The sequence below is a fragment of the Nelumbo lutea genome, chromosome 3 (genome assembly GCF_056320005.1).
Source record: "Nelumbo lutea isolate HS-2025 chromosome 3, American lotus-T2T, whole genome shotgun sequence".
NCBI lineage: Eukaryota > Viridiplantae > Streptophyta > Magnoliopsida > Proteales > Nelumbonaceae > Nelumbo > Nelumbo lutea.
The window spans coordinates 110,879,216-110,907,186 of record NC_142686.1 but is presented as its reverse complement, the minus strand read 5'-3'; the positions used below and the strand labels follow the sequence as shown (position 1 = coordinate 110,907,186).

General features: G+C 39.1%; 1 protein-coding gene across 2 annotated transcripts; it reads left to right on the top strand.

The window, feature by feature from the left end:
• The first annotated feature begins 35 nt into the window (after positions 1-35).
• On the top strand, positions 36-27,945 carry LOC148867612 (lipase class 3 family protein). 2 transcript variants are annotated; one of them, XM_088977911.1, is made up of 7 exons: positions 36-669; positions 1,393-1,590; positions 1,742-2,014; positions 13,194-13,296; positions 25,400-25,518; positions 26,669-26,845; positions 27,180-27,945. In XM_088977911.1, the coding sequence occupies exons 1-7, from the start codon at positions 379-381 to the stop codon at positions 27,912-27,914; spliced, it is 1,896 nt and encodes a 631-aa protein (XP_088834037.1). In that variant the 5' UTR covers positions 36-378; the 3' UTR covers positions 27,915-27,945. The 2 variants fall into 2 exon arrangements, with proteins under 2 accessions (XP_088834037.1, XP_088834038.1); XM_088977912.1 differs by having other exon boundaries at positions 70-665.
• The last annotated feature ends 26 nt before the right edge of the window (positions 27,946-27,971 follow it).

Sequence of the window (27,971 nt, the reverse complement as noted above, 5' to 3'; positions counted from 1 at the left end):
GACATGGATATTTCCGTAATTTACTTACTCTCACTGTTACAGCAAGTAATTCTCGTCACTGGGTTTCATTCACCCATGAAGAAAAGAAGAAAGCCTCTCCCACTCGAATCCATTTTCTCTGTATGCAACAGGCGATATTCTGGTCTTAGCTTCAAGCCACCTTTTGTATTGGCTTCTTTAAATCCTACATTTATTTAATTTTCAATTGTCGATTTTTAGCTAACTTTAATATTTATATTGATTTCGATGAAAACCTCTTAATTTATTCATGTTAACGCGCTAAAGATCGACAGCAGATGTTTCTCTACCCACCCAAGATCTTCGGTTTTATTATATATTCTTGAAAATTTGGTCTCTCTTGGGGATTCTTAGAAACTAATGGCGACGGCGACAATGGCTACTGCCGTCGGTGCGGCGATGCTTCTGTATTATGTGTTGAGTCGGAGATTGTCGCCGAAGGATGGGGAAGAGGATAGGAGCGGAGACTTTTCGAAATCGAGTCGATCAGGGAGGAGAAGAATCTCTCGGCGGCCTGCCCAAGCGCCTGCTACGTGGTTTGAAGCGATCACTACGTTATCGGAGACACTTAGATTTACGTATTCGGAAACCCTAGGCAAATGGCCGATTGGGGACTTGGCTTTCGGCATAAATTATCTCATGCGACGGCAAGTAAGCACGCCCTTTTGCAATTTCTTGTCTTTGGACTGCTTAATTACGATTGCATCCGCGAGTTCTGCCCGTTGATTTTACGGGATCTCTTTGGAAGTTCAAACCCACCTCCCCACCTCTGTATGCCTGTATCTAGAAATTATGTGTTATTTCTTGAAGTCTTTCTGGTTTTTGTATGGTACCATGTCTGGAATATGATTCCGTATTCTTATGGAGACACTTGAAATTACTTGTTTAAATTCCCAAAAGGGAAAGAAGTGCCGAAAATGACTCGTGGGTCGTCGTGGCTTTGGATTTTGGTTGGGTCATAATTCTTGAAGAATCCACCTTTTAAGGCCCTAAACTTAGAACATTGGTGCATTCTAATTTCCGGTACCCACTAGGCATGTTGGTCCAGGTGTTTTAAGATCTTCGTCTTACGTTTGACATATATACTGCATCCGGCTTATGGGGCTATATACTCTTTATATTTAATACTTTGGACTTGCATAAGCTGGTCTAATGACAAAGCCTATATGCAATTTGAGATGTTCTGGATATATTGTATGAGGGATCGGCTTCAGTCAATGTAAGGCCTGTTCGAGCCTTTACAGCCTTGCATCGGGAACATCTCCATACTTCTATGCTTTATTTCATTGGGACATATTCCTAATGCAAGACTATGATGGTTGTTTGAACGGACTTTGCACTGATTGAATCCCATTTCATTGTATGATGTTGCAGGGTGACATACATGTTGCAAGTGTGTATGCTGGAAGCAATTCTGTACAGCTTAAAGGTCCTGAAATTCTGGTTGAACTGACTTATCTTCTCAGATTGTTGACATTTTGCATGCTTTTTTCAAAGAAGCCATTTCCAGTATTTTTGGAGTCTGCTGGTTACTCCCAAGAAGATGTTCTTCTTCAAGAACCCAAGGCAGGGGTAAGTAATAACCTAGAAACTTTATTTGCACTCCTGAAATTCAAGGGATCTCTGATGTTCCTATTAGTTCTTAGTAAAGAGAAAACTACCACTTCACAGATTCTGGCATTGTGCTGTAACTCACACAGTCTGTTGATGCAATAATGTGCAGCTTCTGAAGCCTGCTTTCACAATTCTACGTGATAGAAGTTCAAAATGCTTCTTGCTATTAATTCGGGGAACTCATAGCATTAAGGACACACTAACAGCCGCAACTGGGGCTGTGGTCCCTTTTCACCATTCAATTTTACACGAAGGCGGTGTCAGTAATTTAGTTTTAGGTTATGCACACTGTGGGATGGTTGCTGCAGCTCGTTGGATTGCAAAACTCAGTACCCCTTGCCTTCTTAAGGCACTTGGTGATTATCCTGACTACAAAGTCAAGGTATATATTGCATCTTTGGTCTAAGGGAGCACTATAATATCTACGTTCATTTCCAGTTTTTCTCATTTTTTGACATCATCTTGGAATCAATGGAGAATGCATTTTCGCCTTAATGATGAGTTGTGATCAACCTCTTAAATTTGAAAAGATTACTGCAAAAAAGATGTTCTGATTTTCACTGTTTTTACTCTTCAGTTCCTGCCAAATGGGGATTCTCCATGAAGTGTTTAGGGGCTTATAATGTAAATGATGTGTATTGATTTGATTAGGCTGTGATTGTAAGGCCAATTAAGATGTTCTGGTAGTGAATATCCACTGATTTAACTCATAACTTACTAGGTATGTCTTTATACTGGTCATAAAAATGAAAAAAAAACTTACTAGATGCATATAATTTATTAGTTTGGTTGAGTTGAATCACTTCCATGGCATGCCATTGCTTTATGGATTTGGTTTAATGTGTGTAACTATTTATGATTTTGCAGGCTCTGCGCCTCTGCCACTGGAATGATAACTAATATACCGAATTTACAGTGCAAATGAGGGCAGAGTGCACTGTATTGTGCCAAAGTGCAATATTTTAAGAAAATGATAAAGAATTAAGAACAAGTATCGAAATAGTGGAATGTAGAAAGGAGATGCATATGTTTTTTTTCCATCTACATTGATCATAACACATAGAATTTAAGTTTCTTTGCTCAAAAAACTTTATCATATTAAGAAAGGATGAACAAAAGCATGCTTGTAAAACTTCAGTTGATAGATACACATATAACCATAAGTCCATAAGTTAGTCTAAGAAAAGAGATCGTGTCCAGTAGTAGATTAAATCCTTATTAGGGTGGATGAGAAAGTTGACTTGTCTCAACTATCAACCAGCTTGGAAATTAGAGCAGGTTTATGGAAATGTCTTTGTTAAATTTAAACCTCATTTTTACAAATTGGATCTATTAGATTCATAGCTTACTTATCTTTTTTCTTTTTTGATCAGTAGAGTCAGATCTTACTAATTGAGCCTATAGAAGAAAGTGGTAGTAACTAAAAGAATTTAGTTAATGTGAAATTTGGAGGTCATTTTAATTCTATCTTTCCATTTTCAGACTGATGAATGGAAGCACTTTTCCAGGTCTGGGAAGTGCAGGGTCACTATTGCTAAAGCCTGCTGTTGCCAAAGAATTCATGTGAAATACTTGAGGTAGAAAACATGTAATTTTTTGATAAATGATGACAATTTTATTATATCATAAATAGGTTTGAGATTGAAAGCTCATACAACCCTCGGAGAGGCGTGAGCTGCAGCTTCCCCCAACAAGATACAAGGAAAATAAAAAGCAACATAGATCACAATTGAGCCCAGAAAAGGTCTTGCTTGGCTAACACATCTGTCAAAGCATTTTCTGATCTCCCCACCCACCTTATAGAAGTAGACATATTTCTTACCAGCCTTTTGAACTACTTGATTTCATTTTTGTAACACCAAACAGCATTCTGGGGGTTATTCATCCAGCCACCACTACCTTTGAGTCCCCTTCAATAATCAATTGCTCTACACCCATGTGGTTTTCAAAAAGAACCCCTTGTACAGCAGCTAATAATTCTGCCCTAACAGAATCTCCATGTCCCAGAGGACCCGAGTACAGAAGGATTACCCCTCCATAAAATAGAGGTGAATATCCTATTATCACATGGGCAAAGATGAAGATATATTTGCAAGAAAAGTACATTCCACAATACTTCCATGATGATCTATATGTGGAGCTGACTATCTCAAGCAAGGTAATGCTATCTGTAGTTCAATATATGCATAAGTTTGATGAATTATATATTAGATGTGACATTACAGAAAGTAAAAGGCACAAATCAGTTATTTCATGAATGGACTAAGGGGTGATATCAAGAATGAATTGTCTACAATTTAGATTTATGACTTAGATCATGCCTTTGAATTGGCTCTTAAGATAGAGAAAAACAGTTGATTACAACAAAGAATTTGAAGCCAATGAGAAGAAAGTACAAAGTTGAAGATAAAGAAGATGATTTCTTGCATGTCGATGCCCATCCTAGAGATAGAGTTGCGAATGAAGAATTTCAACCTATAAAAGTTGTAAACATTGAAGATCAAAACGGTGCAAGCCAAGAAAATATTAGAATTGTTGAAGTAGGAACTTCCAAAACCTATGATCAACTTGATCTTGAAAGCAATGTATGTCTGAAATACTGCCTTCCATAACCTTTGTCGTTAAAGAATCAATAACATTAGCTTCTTGACCACTTACATCACCAATCAGCCTATCTTGTGGTGAATCTTCCCCTTGCTTCACTATGAACTTTCATATCCAAAATCTTAACTGCAGCATTTGGAACTTTTCCTTCAATCTCTAGTTGAGAAATCCCCATCTCTTTGTGTCCAGCTCCCCTTGGTTCTTCAGCAAAATCTTGAACTTTTGTCATTATTGATGTTGATGGAACTTGTACTATGTCAACTTGTAATTCTTGAATTGGATCCAGTTGAACTTGTAAAGTAAAGTCATGACTTACTTCCTTACTAACATCTACTACAACCAACACATTTGCATCTTGCCCCACTTCTATCTCTTCTTGATCATTAACCTCAAGTTGACCATGGGTATTTGAAGTTCCTACTTCAACAATTCTAATATTTTCTTGGCTTGCACCGTTTTGATCTTCAATGTTTACAATTTTTATAGGTTGAAATTCTTCATTCGCAACTCTATCTCTAGGATGGGCATCGACATGCAAGAAATCATCTTCTTTATCTTCAACTTTGTACTTTCTTCTCATTGGCTTCAAATTCTTTGTTGTAATCAACTGTTTTTCTCTATCTTAAGAGCCAATTCAAAGGCATGATCTAAGTCATAAATCTAAATTGTAGACAATTCATTCTTGATATCACCCCTTAGTCCATTCATGAAATAACTGATTTGTGCCTTTTACTTTCTGTAATGTCACATCTAATATATAATTCATCAAACTTATGCATATATTGGACTACAGATAGCATTACCTTGCTTGAGATAGTCAGCTCCACATATAGATCATCATGGAAGTATTGTGGAATGTACTTTTCTTGCAAATATATCTTCATCTTTGCCCATGTGATAATAGGATATTCACCTCTATTTTCTAGTCGTTGCTTAAGAGTTCTCCGCCATACTACAGCAATACCTATGAGCTTCATGCGTGCAAATCTAAATCTTTGTTTTTCGGACATATCATGCCAATCTAAATGTTCGTCTAGTATAGCAATCCAATCAAATAATGCTTGTCTGTATTCATCTCCTTTGAAATTAGGCACTACCCTTTCTCTTCTAACATTCTTGAAAACCTTACTCCTATAGCCACATTACTAGATCAACTTTCTTCCACCAATTTATCAAGTAAATCAACCATAGACCCTTCATATGGTTCAAAAACCCTATCATCATTGATTCTACGCCCATGAGATTGTTTAAATGATACCATAGACTCATAGAATTGGTCACTTTGTGAGAACATGGTGACTAACCATTAGCTCTGATACCAAAACTGATGCAGTGAGGCTAGAACAAACTATCAGAAAACAGAAACGAGAGAGGAAGAGAGAGTAGAAAAGGTAGAGAAAGAGAAAAGAGAGAAATCCCAAGGAATCACTCTAAGGGGTCCTAGAATCACTCTAAGGCTTGTAGGAATCACTCTATATAGCAAGAGAGCTCTTAAGAAATCTTCATTCATTCATTAGCTTCAAGAGGAAGAGAATACTTCTATTTATATAGAGTGACTTGTAGCCCGGAATACTGTTCACCATAATTACAAAAATGCCACTCATTGTCTTGTGCATCAAAAACACAATAACTTTCTATCTACTAATGCAAATAAATTGAAAATTGAAAGATAAGCCCTACTAAACTAGAGGAACAAGATGTTGTAGCCCAAGCCCCACAGGACTAGTTAAAATGACGAAAATACCCAAACTGTCCAAATATACACAAAATTTAAGAAAATTCCATATTTGATTCTTCAACTCCTGCATTACCTATGCCTAGACTTCTGCCTTCAGCTGATCTCTCTCAAAAGCACTTCTTCAAGATCCCTTTTTAGTAGTCTTCTCGTTTCTCTATCATTTTTAGACAATATAAGCTTGGATTCTTTCTCGTCCAAATCTTCTATCCGAGTGATCAAACTCATCTTCTGTTCCTCCAATCTCCCAAAGTGATCCCTATTCCACTCTTGATCTTAATCTCTTTACTCCCCCCTCCCAATTTCCTTTCCTTAGCACTCTTTCACCTTATTCACAAAATCCCGGTGGGTTAGCCACATTTTTGAACCTAAACGGTCTAGTTCCTGCGACAATGGATTTTGAACCTAATTTGATGGGACAATGATCAGAGGTAACCCTAGCAAATTTCTAGATACCAAGGATTCCCAATGCCTCTCCCAAGTTATGTTGAATAGGAAACTATCCAATTTGGAACAAAGAGGAGATGCTTGCAAAAGTGTAATTTCCTTCAACTCACAATCCTCAATAAAGCCATTAAACTTTCTCATGTTGGTTGTGATTATTTGATGAGGGTTGTTAGTCTATTTTGAAAATCTAATTATTACATTAAAATCTCCTCCGAAACACCACGGAATATTCCAAAGCCCTTGGATTGCATAAAGCTCCTCCCACAACTCATTCCCTTCTCTTTAAGAGTTAGGTTCATAGACATTGGTTAGAACCCATACAAAGCCATTCTCCACGTTCTTGAACTTGATTGAGACTGTAAATCTGCCTATCAATTCCTCCATGCTTCTACAATTTCCTCCTTCTAGAGTGTGACAATTCCCCCCAAAGCTCCCCAAGGGGGAGCTGAAGTCCAACCTACTCCCCTAAATTTCCTACATGGATGGGTGAAACTAGCCAATGTTCTAAAATACTGTGGCATGAAATCTTGAGGCGTGAGGCTTGTGTAGAGAAGATGGGCCGAATGACCCATAGGTTGTTTATTCTTCTTGTTATTTTGGGCCCATCCTGTCAATGTTAAGTTATTTTTTAAGTTCTTTGTAAATTCTTGCCCAACTAAGGGCCTCCTTGTAATTACTCAAATATATCTAATAAAACAGTGTTAGAGGGCTGAGATAGAGACTGTTCGAAAACTCTTCTCAGAACCCTCATTGCCGAAACACACGTCTCCTATCCTCTTTTCAGTTTCAACATGGTATCAGAGCATATCTGAACTTGAACGTCCTAGGGCTGGAGGCTTAGTCACGTACTGCCTGATTCTTGGAGGTCATTGGACGAGCCCAAGACTAGAATCTCTTGGAGAAGGGGTTCGGTGACCAGGAAGAATCAGAGAAGAAGAAAAAGGGGGAAGGGGAACAGCTCGGTTCTGTTTTTTGAAGCTCGACTGTGTTTGGACTGTTGAAGCTCGAACTGTAAGTTGTGCTCAGTTTTCTGGTTCTGTTTTGCATTACCTTCTACTGTGTTTGGACTGTTGAAGTGTTTGAAAATCCTAGCTGTTTTGTACTACCTTCAACTACATTAAATCTGGTTTAACCCAGAAATTTATGGGCTGTTTTTCTCTTCTTCTTGGACTGTTAAAACCTGTCGAAACATCATTGTAACAAGGTTGTGTATTGTTACTCTTGTTCGGCTGTTTTAGAGGGCTGTACGAACAGTTTTTGGGGTCTTTTCTCTTCTTTGACAGTGGGGTTGTCTCTATTGCCCACACTGTGTTTGTGAAAAGGCCTATTCAGCAATACCGATTGGTACTTACTCCTCTTGGCTGAGTGTACAACCTTGAAAAGGTACTTCGGCTGAGTGCACAGTGCCTAGGAGTTTCTGATTACTTATTGAAGATTGAACTCAGTGTGTTGCCTCCTTGTGGTCGGCTGAACTCAGTGTGTTGTCTCCTTGTGGTCGGCTGAACTTAGTTATTGCTTGTTCTTATCTAGCATACTTGTAGAAATCATCTGAAATCATATTTGGAGTGTTTACATGATGTACTCCTTAGAGTTTGAAAACAAAAGTGGTGCTGAATATGGACTGGGTCAGGGGACTCCAAGTGATTTCTTATTGACTGTGACCACAGTTAAGCTAGATGGAACTAATTATCTGGCATGGTCACAATCAGTAAAGATTCATGTTTGTAGTAGAGGAAAGTGGGGGTTCATTTCCGGGACTAAGAAGGCTCCTCCAGAAGATGATCCATCATACGAGAAGTGGATGGAAGAAAATTACACTGTCATTGGGTGGCTTGTGAAATCAATGCAGCCACAAATCAGTCTACACTACCTATGGATGAATTCAGCAAAAGAAATTTGGGACAGTGTTGCAGAAACCTATTCCCAAAAACTCAATGTGGCCCGGTCATATAAATTAAGAAGTGATGTAAAGAATTTAAGGCAAGGAGAGAAACCTCTTGCTGTATATTTCTCAACCCTGAAATCCTTATAGCAAGAGATTGACCTAATAGAAGCTGTAACTTGGGACACCGCTAATGATGCACAGACCTACAGAAAATTGGTTGAAAGGAACAGAGTTTTTGAGTTCTTAACTGGACTAAACCCGGAGTGTGTATCTTTGTCACAAGCTTATGCATTGGTGAGTAGTGAAGAGAGCAGAAGGGCTATTCAGGTTCAAGGGGCTGATATTAATGATAACTTTGCTAATGTGGGGATTAAACCTAAAGGGAATGTTGGAACTTCTAGTGGCACAGGAAAGAAAGAAGTTGTATGTGAGTACTGCAAGAGGCCAAAGCACACCAAAGACAAGTGCTGGAAGTTACATCCTAATCTTGTTCCCACCAGGTTTCAGAAAAAATATGATAGTAAAAGATCAGGAAGTGCAAATGTAGCTGCTGGGCCAGATAGTGAAGAGATGTCTGCTTCTGCACAGTTGGCAGCCATGAGAGCAGAATATGAAAAGTTTGGGAAGATGATCAGTCAGCTGAGTGATGTGACCTCTGCTATCGACCCTTCAGGAAAATCTACTACTTCAGCATTTGCTCATTCAGGTATAAGGGCTTCTACTAATCATGCTACCTCTTCTGGTAATCTCAAGATCCCTTGGATTATTGACTTAGGTGCTTCTGACCATATGACCAATTTGTCTACCTTGTTTGTTTCATATGACTTACTTCCTGGACGTGATAAAATCACTTTAGCTGATGGTTCACTTGCCCCTATCTCTAGTAAGGGAACCATCAAGGCTACAGATTCCTTGTACCTCCCTTCTGCCCTTCATGTACCTAAACTAAATACAAATTTGTTGTCTGTGAGCAGTTTAACCAAGTCACTAAACTGTTGTGTAACCTTTTTTCCTTCCTACTGTGTTTTTCAGGATCTGGAGTCTCAGAAGGTGATTGGGAGTGGCCATGAGGCGAACGGAATATACCTGCTTGATACTCCGGGACAATGCACTGATCATCTTGGGAATGTTGCTCTTGGATCTGTCTCGTCAGAGTCTGTTAGTCGGCTTTGAGTCATCTATTCCCTGAACTGTTTAAGGGAATTAGTCTGTCTAGTCTTCATTGTGAGTCTTGTGAATTGTCAAAGCATTGTAGAAGCAAGTATCCTTTGAGAAATAAAAGATATTCTGTTCCTTTTAGTATTGTGCATTATGATGTGTGGGGGCCTTACCACTTACCCTCCATGGGTGGCTACAAATATTTTATCATGTTTATTGATGACTTTTCACGATTCACTTGGATATTCCTGATGAAATCCCGTGATGAAGTTTCAAGACTTGTAAAACAATTCCACGAATTTGTTATAACCCAATTTGATACCAGGATTAAAATCTTCAGATCGGACAATGCAAAAGAATACTTTGAGAAAAACCTATCTTGCTATCTTTCTGATATGGGGGTTATTCATCAAAGCTCATGTGCTAGGACCCCAGAACAGAATGGGGTTGCTGAGAGGAAAAACAGGCATATTGTTGAAGTTGCAAAAGTATCTTATTTGCCTCACATGTTCCTACCAGGTTTTGGGGTGATGCTGTACTTACTGCTACCTATCTTATAAACCGCATGCCATCCAAGGTTTTGGGGTTTAAGTCTCCCTTCACGCTTCTTCATCCGGACAAAGACCTTTTTCTTGTTTCTATTCATGTCTTTGGCTGCACCTGTTATGTACATGTTCCAAGTGTCCAAAGGCATAAGTTTGAACCAAAAGCCCAAAAGTGTATCTTCCTTGGTTATTCCCTCAAACAGAAGGGTTATTGTTGTTTTGATCCAAAGTCTGGCAATCGGTATGTCTCAATGGATGTCACTTTTGATGAATCTTCCCCTTTTTATGGTTCCTCTCCAGAAGGACATTGTCCACAGGGGGAGAATTTGACATAGGTGTTTGCTCTTCCTCTTCCTGTCCCTATTGAGTCCCTTGATGTGTCTGCCTCTCCCTAAAAAATGAATCAAGGTTGGATCAGTCGTTCCATTCTCCTTGTCCCGGTACCCTACCTCCTCGTCCTGTCCTCAATCCCAAGGTGTATCAAAGGCAAAGATCCAGAAATGTGCAGGTTGTTTCTCCTACAACACATGAGCCTCCTACACTTCCAGTCACAGAAGAGACAACAGGTACTGGTTCAACCCCTTTGGATTCATCCTTCCCTGACCTTGATATTCCCATTGCTGTTAGAAAAGGAAAACGGAAGTGCACTGCATACTGCATTTCCAAGCACCTTTCTTACAGTTTGCTTTCACCTTCATATTTTGCCTATCTCTCTTCTGTTGCTTCTCATCCTATTCCCAGGTCTGTGTCAGAAGCTCTTAAGATTCCAGAATGGATGGATGCTATGAAATCTAAAATAGATGCCCTACACAAAAATGACACATGGGAAGTGGTGGATTTGCCTGAAGGGAAGGATCCTATTGGTTGCAAGTGGGTCTTTACTATCAAATACAGAGCTGATGGCACCATTGAAAGGTACAAGGCTAGGCTGGTTGCAAAAGGCTATACACAGACATATGTGATTGATTATTTAGAGACTTTTGCACCTGTTGCCAAGATGACATCTGTGAGGGTTTTTCTATCTTTAGCTGCTCACTTTGACTGGCCCCTTTATCAATTGGATGTGAAGAATGCATTTCTGAATGGTGAATTACATGAGGAGGTTTACATGTCTCTTCCTCCAGGGATGTATGGAATTGGTATGAAAGGGAAGGTATGCAGGCTTAAGAAATCTCTTTATGGACTAAAACAAACCCCTAGAGCATGGTTTGAGAGATTTAGAACAACACTTGTTAACTTTGGTTATGTGCAGACACAGTCCAATCATACTCTTTTTGTGAAGAGAAGTGGACCTCTGGCAGTATACCTCATTGTGTATGTAGATGATATTGTAGTGACATGTAATGATGCCTCAGGAATTCAAGATCTAAAATCTTTTCTCCATACAGAGTTTGAGATTAAAGATTTGGGGGAATTGAGATACTTTCATGGCATAGAAGTGGCTCGATCCAAGGATGGGATTCTTATCTCCCAAAGAAAGTATGTTCTTGACTTGCTCTCTGAAACTGGAAAGATGGGTGCTAGACCAGCTGTTATTCCTATTGATATGAGTCATAAACTCTCAGCCTCAGAAGGGACATTGTTAGAAGACAAGGGAATCTTTCAGAGACTTCTTGGGAAACTTTTGTATCTATGCATGACTCGGCCAGATATTACATATGCAGTTAGTTGCATTAGCCAATTCATGCATGCTCCTCGAGACACTCATTTGGTAGTTGTAGAGAGAATCCTAAGTTATTTGAAGGGCTCCCTAGGAAAGGGTATTCTGTTTGCCAAGCATGGTCATATGAAACTTGAAGCTTACACCGATGCTGACTGGGCCGGGAACATTGATGACAGAAGATCTACCTCTGGGTATTGTAGCTTGGTAGCTAGTAATGTTGTTTCTTGGAGAAGCAAGAAACAATCGATTGCTGCTCGGTCTTCTGCTGAAGCAGAATACAGGGCCATGGCACATGGGGTTTTTGAATTGTTATGGCTAAAATCTTTGATGGAAGAACTTGGAGTTGAATATGACAAGCCAATGATGTTGTACTGTGATAATCAGGCTGCCATCAACATTGCTCACAACCCAGTGCAACATGATAGAACCAAGCATAGTGAAGTTGATCGACACTTCATTAGGGAAAGGGTCTCTTCGGGTGAAGTGTGTCTTCCTTTCATCACATCTGAAGGACAGTTGGCAGATTTTCTTACCAAAGGCATTCCCAAGGCAAAACTTCAGCATGATACTAGCAAGCTTGGCATGATTGACATCTATGCTCAGCTTGAGGGGGAGTGTAGAGAAGATGGGCCGAATGGCCCATAGGTTGTTTATTCTTCTTGTTATTTTGGGCCCATCCTGTCAATGTTAAGTTATTTTTTAAGTTCTTTGTAAATTCTTGCCCAACTAAGGGCCTCCTTGTAATTACTCAAATATATCTAATAAAACAGTGTTAGAGGGTTGAGATAGAGACTGTTCGAAAACTCTTCTCAGAACCCTCATTGCCGAAACACACAAGTCTCCTCTCCTCTCTTCAGTTTCAACAGCTTGATTCAGAACGCAAGAGGTGTAAGCCTCCTTAAGAAGAGGAAGAAGGCATAAGAGAAGTGCTACAAAGGCATGTCTCTGTACGCTCCTTTGTACTAGGGGCATATTCTCGTGTATGCATGCCTCTACCATGCGCTCGAGGTTTTTCTCCCACACCTTGCCTAGAAGCGTGCCGCGGGGTGTAAGCCTCTTGTGCCTTTTTTTTTGATAAATAAAAGCCTCCTGTGCCTTTTAAAACATTGAAACCAACTTAACCATACAAGATATTTATGTTGTGCCAAAAGCAACTGACATGGTGTTTTTTGAAAATGGATGTGGCATCATGATTCAGAGCCATGGAATGCATAATTGTTTTATCCCATATGGTTGGGATATGGCCTTATTGAGTTGAACTTAAATATGTCTTCTTGTAAAACAGAAAAGGAAGATTACAAAAGTGTTCTTTCAGAAATGCCCTATGTTCACTTGCTTTAATTTATTCAGTGAATCTAGTTGCAACCTCTTCTGTGCATATACTTGTTTCCTATTATAGTTATTCTTTTCTGTAATTATAATGCACAATTCCTCATCAAGAATTTCTAATATGTATTTCCAAAAAGTACTAGGGTAGTTTATGAAAATGGTAATAATGGCTATTTTTATAAATTTAACTTCTAGATTGTTGGGCATTCACTGGGTGGTGGAACAGCTGCACTCTTAACATATATTCTTCGAGAACGTAAAGAAATATTTTCAAGCACTTGTGTAACATTTGCTCCAGGCAAGTATCAACCAAATGTTGTGTTTGTATTTATGGGCCAATTACATGTAACTTTTTTTTTGCTAGGCAGGTATATAACATGATGATCAGATGTGTTTTTCCTGTTTGTTGCATTTGGTGTTACAATCATTAAATGGTCTATTTCAGGATCAGAAGTTTAGTTTTTAATAGTAGTCCTGATATTGGATTAAACATTGCTAGAAGTAATTATTTCTTTTCATTTCATGTGTCCCTAAAAACTATTAAGTATCAACTAAATTATCGACTAGTAATGACGATGTAAATGCTGAAATAGGAAACATTTTATCTTCATTTGTACAAGAAGTGATCTCTTCTTTGTTTTGACGGTTAATATTCTTCTGAATGCTTTGAAGTCACTCAATATTTTTCTAAATGGTTTGGAGTAGCTTAAGAACCTTCTATTATCTTTCTTGAAATTATGGTGCAGATTTCTTAAACTTTTTAGTGCAAACCCATATAAAGGGAAAGAAGCCAAGGAAGAAGATATCAAGTTTTTTTATATTCTTGTACCAATGGCAGCTTTGTTATTTTTGTTGATCTGGATTTTGGTATTTTTTTGGTCTTTTCAAATTCATTTTCTAGTGTATTGGTATTGCAAGAAGAGGTTTTAGTCATTTTTAAGGGTCAAAATAGCTTAAAGAGTCTAATTAGAGTACTTCGAGAATTTTGGTATATTGAAGATGCAACCATGTAACTTTTCTTTGAGCATAATCTTCACATTTTCAAAACTTGTCCATTTTGCATGAATTTGGGACCAATCTATTGTATAAATGTAATGTTTTTTTTTTTTTTTCCTCATTGTAAATCCAATGTATTTTTGATAGAAAGTTATGTCCATTTTATTAATAGGGTGTTCTTGTTTAGTAATTTGAATTTTCCCTTGGTTTTTCTTGGAGTTATTTCTTTTTTTTTTGTTTGTTTAGTTTTGGTAGGATTAGTAGTAGTAGGTATTTAAAGTAATTTAAGGGTTGGTATTCATATTTGAAGGCCTTTATGGGTTTATCCATGGGTTTTTCTTAGTTATAAAGTATCTAGGAGCTTCTTTTGGTCAACTTCCTCGTTGACTTGAGCCCTTATGCCAAGTCTCAATTTTTTTTTTTTTTGGTTGCTAACATAACTTTATTGATTAGAACAAAGAAGGAATGATATTTACAAAGATGCCAAACATCCCCAACTTTAGGCTACCCAAGGTGTTAACCCTAATTTCTTTTTGCCATTGAATTTACTTAGCCCCTTCACCATTCAATTTACATCCTAGGACCTTTCTCCTTCCTGTCCTACATTAGTTTCATATCAAAGATGGCCTACATCATGTGTTTTATGAAAAAGGAAAGGCTTGATAGAAACCTAATGCATTTGAGAAATCATGATAAAATGTGTTAGTGTTTTATGCATGCATCGTGTGTATGTGGGTGTGGTGCATTGCAGAAGGGACCATGCAAAGAAGCATATCCTATGTTCTTTTATTTTTTGAGCAAAATTAACTGTGAATTTATTCACTCAAAAGGTACATAAGAAAATGTACAGAAACCAGAAAAGGCTGAGGCAGAATTACAAAGGCAAAGTTCTTTCACTAAACAAATTTTCTCTATAAGCCCGTGATTTAGCTAGGCTGTCAGCTACAGTGTTTAGCTCCCTAGGAATCTGAAACAACTTCACATTCATGAGTCCAAGATATCTCTAGCTTCAGCCAAGAATTGTGCTAGCTTCCAAGGCCCTCCTTCCCATAGTTTTCAAGGCGTCTAGGCAATTCTGGGCGACACTGGGGCGCCTAGCCGCCTAGTCACCTAGGTGATAAAAATTTTTTAATATAAAAATCTGACTTTAGGCTAGTTTCCTAGTTTTATATACCATTCAGCATGGTGTTAATTGAAAAAATAGCAATTCTCTTTATTAAGAACAGTAAGTTTCCTCTAAAAATGTGGCAAATCATCACATCTAAAAGATAAAAATCTTTTACATATATTAATGTCATTATTTAAAAAAAATTATACTACTATAATAAGTATTTAATAGAGAAAATTCATATTAATTAGTAGCTAAAGATGGTTATCAAATTTATATGATAAATATTCAAGATGGAAAGTAAAATAGCAAGAAAAACAAGGATGGAGTTTCTGTTTTATTTAATTAGAGAGAGAGAGAGAATAGAAAAAATAACTTTATTATTCTATTTTTTCTTTCCTTCTTCTTTTCTTTTTTTTTTTTTCTTTCTTACTTTCTTTTTCTCTTTTCAAAACCCTTCGATCTTTTAAGTTTCAATAGTAAAACATTAAAACAAAGTATAATTGATATACATATAATAAAATGTATTTACACATACATTAATAAGATACAACAATATAAATGATATTATAAAAGGCGCCTGCCTTGTCATTTTTGTTGCCTAGGCGGGCGCTTAGTCACCTAGAAGGGCGCCTAGTTGCTAAAAGTCAACTCGTTTGGGCGAGGCGCCGCCTAGGCGACGCCTTGACAACTATGCTCCTTCCTTCTTCCTTAGCCATTTTATTGTATTGGAAGAATCACCTTAAATGGTTACAGAGGACAGGCCTAATATTTTGGTAAAACGAATCCTTGTAAGTGCAGCTAAGATCACCCTCCCTATTGGACCACTGAAAGTCCAACAGATATTCCCCCTTCTCACTCGGATTACACCACCGATTCCTGCTTGAGTTGTGGATCCTTGGGCACTTCCATCAAAGCGTAGTGTCATCACTCCCTCCTCTCTAGAATAATGTCTATGATTTATAACACTCCTTGGGGAAGAGTAGAGGACTTCTACTAGATTTCTTTGAAGATCATTTAAAGAGAAGCATTTGAACACTCCTGAATTAACCACCCAAAGGTTACACAAAAAAGTAATGTAGGAAATCAGGTTTTCAATGTTTCTATCTTTATTTCCAGAGATCCTATTGTTTCTTTCTTCCCAAACGCCTGACTACGCTGTGTGAGTCATTGTACCCCAGTACAATTTTTCTCTTCTTGGTAATCCTCTGCCTTGCCATTGCCACAGAAGGTCCACAACCTGTTTAGGAAAAACCCAGCTATAACCTACTAAGTTGAGGAAATAACACTAAATTTTCCTCGTTACAGGGTAGTGGATATATGAACACCAAACCTTCTTGACTGGAAAAGGTGAACGTTGATCATTCCAACACTAGAACCTTGAAGGAGTTAGTAGAAAACTTGCCAGTAGGACTAAGTTTCCAAATCCTTTGGTCAATGGCCTTTTGAGGTTTAAGTTCTAGTTGGTTTCCGAGGGTGAAGAGTGAAGCCACAAGTATACCTAACAAAAGCAAGGGTATTCTCACCCCACCATGGATCAATCCAAAATTTAATTTTATTTCCGTTTCCCACCTGATGCCTAACAAAAGCAATGAAGAGGTCATAGGTAGAAGAGATGCCTTTCTAGGGGTTAGTTGCTTTCACCCGGTTCAAGTGGACCTTGCTATCCCAACCATTGGCATTCCTCCCGTACTTGTTGTTGATGATGGTTATCGAAGTAGCTTCCGTCTCAAGGGGGTATCTCCACAACCATTTCCTAGGAAGGTTCTATTGTAGGGTACTGAAGAATGTTCTATAATATGACCAAGGATCAAAGTATCAACATTGAGTATTGTATCTGACAACTCAAACATGGATATACTTCGGAAATGCATGGATATGGTCGAAAAATATGGAAATGCTTGGATACGCTAGGGAAACACATACAAATTCCATAAACATGTTAATAATACTAAATTTATGGTCAAATAGCCACACATAATATATAAATACATAGAAACTGTATATTTCAATGGTGTATATGAAAAAATATATTACAATTAATGTAGAGAACACTGATGTGGGCCCCACAGCTATGGTCCCCACTGTGTTCGTAGGATAGTATGTGCAATTATTTGTTTCAGTCATGGTAGTGTCAATTGGTGGTTAGTTTGTTATTTCAGTTGTTATTTATTTCAGTTATTTATTTGCTTTATTTGTCATGTAAGTACTAAGGGCAGATCTGTCATTTTCCCTATGTACTGAACATAACATATAAATACTAAGAGAGTGGCGGCGGCAAATCATTCTGAATCTGTCCCTTCTTTCAACCTTTGTTTTCTCCAGTTCTTCTCCTCTCTTTTCTTCCATTCTCTTTCTTTTCTTGTACTTTTCCTAATCTGAAATCTATTAGGGTTCAAGGCTGATTGTAGTCTTGGTCGTCTACTTGGTATCAGAGCCTATCTATCTAGGGTTTCTCATGTGAGTCTAGTCCAGCCGACCACATGAGAACTATCTAGGGCTGGAAGTTTATGAAGAAGTATACGTTGGCTGATTCTTAGAGGTTACCAGAAGAGGTTCGCAGCTGTTGAAGACTTGCCACGGCTTGTAGAGTGTTGGTAATTAGGAAGAATCGGAGAAGGCTAGGGTTCAGGCAACCTTGGAAGGTAGCGAACAACATTTATTTATTTGCTTTATTTGTCATGTAAGTACTAAGGGCAGATCTGTCATTTTCCCTATGTACTGAACATAACATATAAATACTAAGAGAGTGGCGGCGGCAAATCATTATGAATCTGTCCCTTCTTTCAACCTTTGTTTTCTCCAGTTCTTCTCCTCTCTTTTCTTCCATTCTCTTTCTTTTCTTGTACTTTTCCTAATCTGAAATCTATTAGGGTTCAAGGCTGATTGTAGTCTTGGTCGTCTACTTGGTATCAGAGCCTATCTATCTAGGGTTTCTCATGTGAGTCTAGTCCAGCCGACCACATGAGAACTATCTAGGGCTGGAAGTTTATGAAGAAGTATACGTTGGCTGATTCTTAGAGGTTACCAGAAGAGGTTCGCAGCTGTTGAAGACTTGCCACGGCTTGTAGAGTGTTGGTAATCAGGAAGAATCGGAGAAGGCTAGGGTTCAGGCAACCTTAAAGGTTACCAGGTAAGTCTTATTTATTTTCTAGAGATTGCCATCAGTTAAGATAGGTTGGACCTATCTAGAAGGAGCGACCGAACTGTTTTAGGGTTTTCTCTCTATTCTAGGGTTTGACATTAACCTTGCGGCAAACCTTTCTGTTGGGCCGAACTCTTGTTATCCTCTTGGAAAGTGCTTGTTTTAGGGTTTTCTCCTAGAGGTGATCAGTTTTAGGGTTTTACATTGACCCTACGACAAAACCTAATTGTATGGACTTCTTGGGAAGTGTGGCTGAGCACTTATTTCAGACTTACGATTGAAACCCTAATTCTGTTCCAGCATCTCAGATTGCTCTCTAAGCTGGTTTCAGACCTATTTTTTGTTTTCGAGCTCTTTTAGGGGGTGAAAACTTGTACGGATTGCTTGGTACTATGATTGCCGATTGGTTTCAGATCAGATTTATACTGGTTTCATGCATATACTGTGGTTGCTGATTGATTTCAGATCAGACCTGCACTAGTTTCATGCATATACTGTGATTACAGATTGGTTTCATATCAGACTTGCATTGATTCCATACTGATTTTTGATTGTGATCGATTGTCCAAGTGTTGTTTTCTGTTGTAGTGACCCTAGCAGTTCGTATGTACTGATTCTTGACCAAAGATGGAGTTTAAAAATCAGGGAGAAGATAGTTTTGGGAACAACTGTTATAGTAGTATATCTGAAACTGGGTTTCAGATTACAATTGTGAGATTTGACGGGTCAAACTACATGGAATGGGCCCAATCAGCCATGATGGCTATTGGGGGAAGGGGAAAACTGGGCTACCTCTTGGGAGATGTGAAAGAACCTTCCAAAGAGGATCCGATGTACGCCTAGTGGATTCAAGAGAACTACTTGGTTATGGCATAGCTGTGTAATTCTATGCAGCCACATATCAGCCGAAATTACTTGTGGGCCAAGACAACCAAGGAGATATGGGATTTTATGAAAGAAACCTATTCCCAACCCCTTAATGTTGCTAGAGCCTATGAACTGAAGTGTGAAGTGAATAGTCTAAACAAGGAGAGAAATCGGTTTCTGTCTACTTCTCTACCTTGAAATCCCTGTGGCATGATATTGATCACCTAGAGACTCTTGAGTGGGAGAGTCTCAGAGATGCACAAACTCACAGAAAGCAAGTCGTTTGAATTTCTGGCTGGCCTGAATTCAGAATATGACATCGTGCGGCAACAGATACTAACTAGAGATAGTGTGACCCTCTCTCAAGCATACTCCCTGGTGCATAGTGAAGAGACCAGGCAGAAAGTCATGATGCAACCTCAGCCTCTTTCCCCAGCCCTAACAACTGTTAAACCTAAGTCAGGGGGTGATCCAAAAAGGGACAGGAAGAAGGAAGATAAACGAGACCTTGTATGTGAACATTGCAAGAAACCCAAGCACACAAAAGATACTTGTTGGAAGCTGCATCCTCATTTGGTCCCAACAAAACTGAGAAATAAGAAGGGTAATGCTCATGTGGCTGTGAATACTGATTCAACATCCACGTCAGGCACAAAAGGCACACCCCTAGAGACCTTAGCTACAGTTTGGGCTGCCCTAATACAGTTGGAAAAGGAAGTTGGGAGTTCAGCTCAGCCATCTCGGTCACTAACGGCCTTTCCACATCTGCCTTTGCACATTTAGGTACTCGAGCCTCAGCTTACCATGCTTCAGCTCTAGGTAATACTGAACACTGTTGGGTAATAGATTCAGGTGCATTCGACCATATGACTAGCTTGCCATCATTGCTCACTACTTATCACTTGTCCTTCAGTAGAGATAGAGTATCCATTGCTAATGGTTTTCTTGTTCCCATTTCTGGCAAGGGTGACATCAAGTTATCAGATACTATCTCTTTATCTTCGGTCTTGCATGTTCCTAAGCTTGATACTAACCTGCTTTCAGTCAGTAGTATTACCAAACATATGAATTGTTCAGTAACCCTTTTCCCCGACCGATGTGTTTTTCAGGACTTGGAGACGAGGGATGTGATTGAGACTAGCCGTGAGACGAATGGGATCTATCTGCTCGGAGAGAGTTCTTGTTGGGAAGAGCCTGTGGATAAGAAGTCCTTTATTTCTCAGTTTGTGAGTTTGGTTATGCTTTGGCATAACCGATTAGGTCATTTATCTTTCCGGTCTTTGAAGAGTTTGTTTCCTACTTTATTTGAGTCTGTTGAGTTGTCAAAGTTGAGATGTGAGAGTTGTGAGCTTGCCTGGCATAACCGATTAGGTCATTTATCTTTCTGGTCCTTGAATAGTTTGTTTCTTACTTTATTTGAGTCTGTTGAGTTGTCAAAGTTGAGATGTGAGAGTTGTGAGCTTGCCAAACATTGTAGAACATCTTATTCATTAAGTAATAAAAGGAGTAATTATTCTTTTGATATTGTGCATATTGATGACCATACCCATTTTTCTTGGGTCTACCTTATGCGTTCTCGAGATGAGGTTCCTGCTCTGACCCGAAACTTCCATCAGATGATTCTAACCCAGTTTGGGGCCAAGATCAAAGTCCTTAGATCTGATAATGCAAAGGAATACTTTGCTAAGCCATTGATTTCTTACCTCCTTCATCATGGAGTTATTCACTAGAGCACTTGCCCTCATACACCACAGCAGGACGGAGTTGCCGAAAGGAAGAATAAACACATCTTGGAGGTGGCTAGAAGCATTATGTTTACCTCCAATGTACCTATTCGCTTTTGGGGTGATGCCACCCTCACGGCAGTATATCTCATTAATCGGGTTTCCTTCTCGGGTTTTTGATATGAAAACCCCTTTTTCCCTTCTATACCCAAACAAGGAGTTGTTTACCATTCCCCTTAAAACCTTGGTTGTACCTGTTTCATTCAGCTTCTTGGGCCCCATCATTCCAAGTTTGACCCTAAGGCCTCCAAATGCATTTTCCTCGGCTATGCACAAGCTCAAAAGGGTTATTGCTGCTATGATCCTGTTTCGGGGAAGAAGTTTGTCTCCATGGATGTCACCTTCTTTGAGGAGACACCCTTTTATCCTAGGGTTTCTCCTCAGGGGGAGAGCAGTGAGAGTGGGGATTTGGGTCTTTTTCCTCAAGGGGAACGCAATGGGAGTGGGGCTGTTCCTTTACCTATTCCATTGAGTGATGAAGGTTGTAATGGTGAGGGTGGTCAGAGGGATCAGGAGTTGTGAGTCTATCACATGCGATGTAGGCAGGTTGATCCCAGTCATCGGCAGTCCAGGCCAGCTCTAGTTCCTTCTGTGGCTCCAGATCCAGGTATTATAGTCCCAGAGCTCATTGAGACACCTTCCGCTGTTCTTTTACCTCCTACGGATGACCTTGACCTCCCTATTGCCGTCCGCAAAGGGAAACGGCATTCCACCACATCTACAACTCACTACATTTCCCAGTTTTTATCCTATGATCGCCTATCTCCCTCTTACCGGTCCTATCTTACTTTCATTGCCAATGTCCCTATTCCAAGATCAGTGCAAGAAGCCTTATCAGTTCTAGAGTGGAAAGATGCAATGCAAGTTGAAATGGATGCCCTGTTGAAAATTAATACTTGGGCGCTAGTTGACCTACCCATAGGAAAGAAACCGGTTGGATGTAGATGGGTATTTATTGTGAAGCATATTGCTGATGGCTCCATTGAAAGGTACAAAGCCTGGCTGGTTGCAAAGGGGTTCACCCAGACTTTGGTATAGACTACTTGGAGACCTTTGTCCCAGTAGCCAAGATGACCACCATCCGAGTTCTGTTATCCCTTGCAACAAGTCATTCTTGGCCCTTGTTCCAGATGGATGTTAAAAATGCTTTTCTAAATGGAGACTTACAGGAAGAGGTCTACATGCAGTTGCTTCCCGGATTCTATGATACAGAGACAGGTAAGAAGGTTTGTCGACTGAACAAGGCATTGTATGGTTTGAAGTAGTAACCTAGAGCCTGGTTTGATAGATTCAGACTAGCCCTTGGGAAATTCGGTTATGTACAGGCCCAGTCAGATCATACACTGTTCATTAAGAGGGTGGACTCCTCTCTGACCCTACTTGCTGTGTATGTGGATGATATTGTAGTGACAGGAAATAATAGTAGTGAGATTGAGTCCCTCAAACAACTCCTTCATCAAGAGTTTGAGGTGAAAGATCTTGGTACACTACGATACTTTTTGGGTATTGAGGTTGCTAGATCTAAACAAGGGATCTTTATCTCTCAGAAAAAAATATGTTCTAGATCTATTGGTGGAAACTGGAAAGTTAAGTGTTAAGCCTACTGATACACCCATTGAACAGAATCACAAAATTAGTGCAGAGGGCAGGGAACCTCTTGAAGACAAAGTTATGTTCCAACGGTTGGTTGGAAAACTCCTATTATCTCTGCCTCACTCGGCCAGATATCAGTTATGCAGTTAGTGTTGTCAGCTAGTACATGCATTCCCCTAGAACTACTCATCTTCTTGCGGTAGAGAGAATATTGGCATACTTGAAGAGATGCCTGGGTAGAGGTATACTGTTCAAGAACAATAATCACATGAAGGTGGAGGTCTATATAGATGCCGACTGGGCTGGGAGTGTTGATGACAGGAGGTTTACCTTTGGATATTGTGCCATTGTGGGAGGTAACCTTGTTTCTTGGAGGAGTAAGAAGCAGAGTTTTGTTTTCCGCTCTAGTGCTGAAGCTGAGTACAAGTCAATGGCTAACGGAGTGGCTGAAATCCTATGGCTGAGATCACTACTTGAAGAGTTGGGTATTGATTATGAGAAGCCCTTGATGCTGTATTGTGATAATCAGGCGGTTATTAATATAGCCCACAATCCGGTGCAACATGACAGAACTAAGCACATTGAAGTTGATCGGCATTTTGTGCGAGAGAGGGTCTCATCACAAGAAGTGTGTCTCTCGTATATCACATCCATCATGCAGCTCGTAGATATCCTCACCAAGGCAATACCAAGGAAGAAGTTAGAGGCTAACCTATCCAAGTTGGGAATGATAAATATCTATTCCCAACTTGAGGGGGAGTGTAGAGAACATTGATGTGGGCCCCACAGCTGTGGTCTCCACTGTGTTCGTAGGATAGCATGTGTAATTATTTGATTGTCATGGTAGTGTCAGTTGGTGGTCAATTTGTTATTTATTTCAGTTTTTTATTTGCTTTATTTGTCATGTAAGTACTAAGGGCAGATCTATCATTTTCCCTATGTACTGAACATAACCTATAAATACTAAGAGAGTGGCGGTGGTAGATCATTCTGAATCTGTCCCTTCTTTCGACCTTTGTTTTCTCCAGTTCTTCTCTCTTTTCTTCCTTTCTCTTTCTTTTCTTCTACTTTTCCTAATCTGAAATCTATTAGGGTTCAAGGCTGATTGTAGTCTTGGTCGTCTACTATTAATTTAGCAGGATGTATAGATATCATACAATTTTATTGATAATGCATCAGTCAAGAGTCCAAGACCGACTTCATAGAGATGTACATAGATATTGTACAATTAATATTGATATTGCATAGATATATTTTAATGCATAGATATACTTTTGGTCATTAGATGTGCTTCTTTTGTGTATGAAGTTTGACACTGACTTCATAGAGAATTTTCCGCTTGTTGATTTTTCCCATATTAATTTGTCTTCTTCTACCTTAATCCTAACATTCACAGCAGATGGAAAAATGTTCTCCATCTCTTGAAAATTCTCTCTCCCTTCTTGATTTAAAATTTCCTTTTATTTGCATGTTTATTTCTTCCCAATCTCAATTAGCTGGAGGAATTGCTACAAATGTATGCCATTTGTAGTTTGAGTTTCACAGTAATTTTCTGGTATCCCAAGCTGACATTGTCATTGTTGTGAGTTCTTCAAGCTCCGAGTATGGTTGTGTGGAGGGGATCCCAGCCATGGGAACTTCTGGTGGATCCTAGTTGTTATGGAAAGGTTCCGGTCAATGATTGGTATGAGGGTAGGTTCTGGTATGACAGTTGTGGACGGCGATGGAATCATCTTCATTGAACTCTAGTATGACTTCGACCAGGTCTTGTTTGCTTGTCTTGTGACAGGTCGCTGAGGAAGATGGGCAGCATTGCTCTCTCGGCATTGAAGTCGACGATGGAGTCTAGATGCCTGTTGCTATTGTGCCACTTCACAATTTCTGTTTGTAGCAAAGATTCATGGGCACAAAACCGATTTTAGAGTTAAAGCAAACCAATTTGAATTCGGTTTAGTTTGGTTCACGGATTTAGTTAAACCGAAATATTAGTTAGGTTCTGGATTTTAACTGAACCGAACTGAACAAACTGAATGAACACCCTAGCTCCTTGAGGGGTCTCTCATTACACCAAGGGTCCAATCAAAACTTCACTTTGGAGCTACAACCCTTTTCAGCTTGATTCCCTCCCTGAAGCTCCTGAGTAGCCTTTCCAGGGCTCTTCCATACCAAGCATCATCAAGTCTGAATGTCAAAACTAGAGCCTGAGCCTTCATTGATCAAACCATACTTCTCAGTTATAAGGCTTTCTCCCACCAACTTTGCTATTCAGAACTGAGCTGCCATAGCCATTTCATAAGTAGGTCCTCGTTCATCATTTTTAACTTCCTAGAAGCAAGGGCCCCATATTCCCTTCTTCTTTCCATCCTCAAGTCTGAATTTCAATTTTGCGATGCAAATTATATTGATTTTTCTTGGTTTGATTCATATAACATGTTCATTGGACTTTAAGCTTCTGGATGGGCTGAATGTTAGTATGTTAATCTTCATATGTTGGGATTTTTAAAGGTTATGAGAAGTGACGTATTTTTAAAAGATCATAATATAACAGTATGGTGTATTTTTTATTATTAAATGGGTCCACAGTGAAAGGCATCACTTAGATCAAATAGAATTCTATTTGAGCAAAGTGCACCTGTTTGTCTTTTTCAATGTCACATGCTTTTGAGCACTCATTCTGGATACATCCATATTATAACCATTGAATCTTGTAAGGCTAAAGTTGATTTTTGTATGATTTACATCACATGTAATCATTATATATGCTATTTACTTGTGCTTGGATTAATTCATGTGGCATTCCTGAAAAAATCTATGCAAGTTTTATGGCATATGATGTTGTGAAGTTTTAGTGGTTGAGACTTGGGATCTTTTGTGTCAATAAGAGTACTGATGACAAGTCATTCTGCAGCTGCCTGTATGACTTGGGAATTAGCAGAATCAGGCAAGCATTTCATTACAACTATCATAAATGGTTCTGATCTGGTGCCAACATTCTCAGCTGCTTCTGTTGATGATCTTCGTTCTGAGGTGCATCAATTCTTTTCCTTACTAAATAGCTGCTTGTAATGTTGTTTTTGTATGTACTAGTTGCAAGCCAAGTGCAATGCATGTGATATGGGGTCTGGGTTGGACATAGGAGGTATTAAAATATTTAGGCCCGTATGTATGCAGACCTGGACCTTATGAGTTTGGATCTGCTGACCACATAACACTGGCCATTATCCTGTGCACAAGACACTACAGCCATACATGGGGAACATCTCCCCGTGAATGGTTCAAGTCTGGTATAATACTGTTGGTTGGAGATCCCCTCCCCTAACAAACCAGTAATTGGGTATTTGGAAATTGGAAATATCTTAATAATGAACACTAAAATTTAACCTTATTGATAAAATCATAGTTTTTCAATGGGTGAAGACTGAGGAGGATTTCTCATGTTTCATGGTTGAAGATATTCTAAGAGGATGGAAAGTAGTGGCAGTGCCATTGTCAAAAAAAAGGATAGAAATATGGCACCATGAATACCCCCTCCACAAAATGAAATGAAGCTAAACTTTAACATCCGTAGTTTGGGTAATCCTGGTGAATGGGGTATGGGAGTTTTCAGATGCTATGGAGGAGACATTTTCTTAAGCTTGTTCAGGCCTGATAGGGGTATTGATCTCTATAAGCACATAACTTTTGCTTCATTGTCTTCATCAACTAGCAAGGAATTTAAAATTCAGGAATTTGCTTATATAAAGGGATCATCACCCTTTCTTGCAAATCAAAGTTGTATATGGAAAGTGGGTGAGCAGCATTGCGCTGGCTCGCTCTTTGATAGTAATATAGACAAATGTAGATTTACCCTCCAGATACAAAATGCACACGTATTTAGGCCTGTTATCCATGTCAACCTATATCACACCTAAAAGGTCTTTATAAAGAAGAAGTTATAATGACACAACAAGTATTTTATGGCCGAAATTTATTACAAAGGAAGGTGAGAGTGACTTGCACTCCTTGTGGGCTCCAAGAAGCTTATTTCAATGTTGAAGATTCCTAGATTGTGCTTCATTAAACGACCCAACTTGATTTGAAAACCAAAACATATATATTTAATGTTTGAATATCATGGACTTCCTTCCAATCCATGTTTTTTCTTAAGAAAAAATGTTTTGTTTATGTTTCCCTGCAGGTCACGACATCTTCTTGGTTAAATGATCTCCGGGATCGAGTTGAGCATACAAGATTTCTTAATGTTTTCTATCGGTCTGCAACTGCTCTGGGATCTCGTCTACCATCTATAGCTAGTGCAAGAGCAAGGGTTGCGGGTGCTGGTGCACTTCTGCGTCCTGTCTCCAACAGTACTCAGGTTGTATATTTGTTTCAGGGATTGTAGATACAGAACCTATAAGTAATATGTCTCTGTGTATTTCTGAATTTTTTCCGTACTAGGATATATGGTCATTAAATGCTATATAAACTAGACAGTTTCTGCAAGTGTTTGACACTGTTTACATAGATTTAAATATTTTATTTTGCTGTTAGGCTCATATAGGTAAATCCATGTGTTTGATTGGATTTCCCATTCCTATTCTCATTTTAAGAAATGACATGCACCTTTTACCTTTAATCCTTGACCTTGAACTTTTGATCCTCCCAGTTGTTACAATGTATTACTAATGAAATCTCTTTGCTGAATATAGGTTGTGATGAAGCGAGCACAAAATGTTGCTCAGGCCGTTGTCAAGAACCGTTCTTCTCTGTCATCATGGTCATGCATGGGTGCCCGTCGCCGTGTTGTAGCCTCAACATCAAACACCAAAGAGGAAGAACATGCGGCAGATTCTCCTCTAATATCTAAAAGAACTTCTGAATGTATTGCGACTGAAGTAGTAGATGAACTGGATTTTCGTTGCTCAAGGGGGCAACAACCTGAGCATGATGAGACAGAGGAAGATGAGGAGCTCTGTCCTGTGGAGGGTGTAATTAGTACATCCACAGTTGAGGAGATGACAGAAGGGGAGTTGTGGTATGAGCTAGAGAAGGAACTTCATAGGCAGGAAATTGAAGCCAATGTTCAGGTCCAGGAAGAAGAAGCTGCAGCTGCAAAAGAAATTGCAGAAGAGGAGGTTTTGGCTGATGCAGTAGAAAAAAAGAGGCCTACCACATCATTGGATGCTTCAGAAACCCAGCGCTTCTATCCACCTGGTAGAATCATGCATATTGTTGCCATACCACCTGACACAACTGATTCTGGCAATGGTGGTTCCAACAAGGAACGTGTTGGTATTTATGAGACTCCTCGAGACCTGTATAGTAAACTCCGTCTCTCAAAAACTATGATAAATGACCATTATATGCCTATGTATAAGAAGATGATGGAACAATTAATCAGTGAATTAGAAAATGATGAAGAAAACAGTGCCTGTATAATGTAAAGGAGAAATAAAGACAGTTCTTTTTTGTATACATATTTTTGTACAATTTATAAGTGG

Bases quoted from the DNA above. Each gene is read 5' to 3' on its own strand.
- LOC148867612 (XM_088977911.1), top strand. From the start codon at position 379: ATGGCGACGGCGACAATGGCTACTGCCGTCGGTGCGGCGATGCTTCTG. The intron at 13,297-25,399 runs GCAAGTATCAAC...GTCATTCTGCAG, and splicing joins TTGTGTAACATTTGCTCCAG to CTGCCTGTATGACTTGGGAA. The intron at 26,846-27,179 runs GTTGTATATTTG...TGCTGAATATAG, and splicing joins CTGTCTCCAACAGTACTCAG to GTTGTGATGAAGCGAGCACA.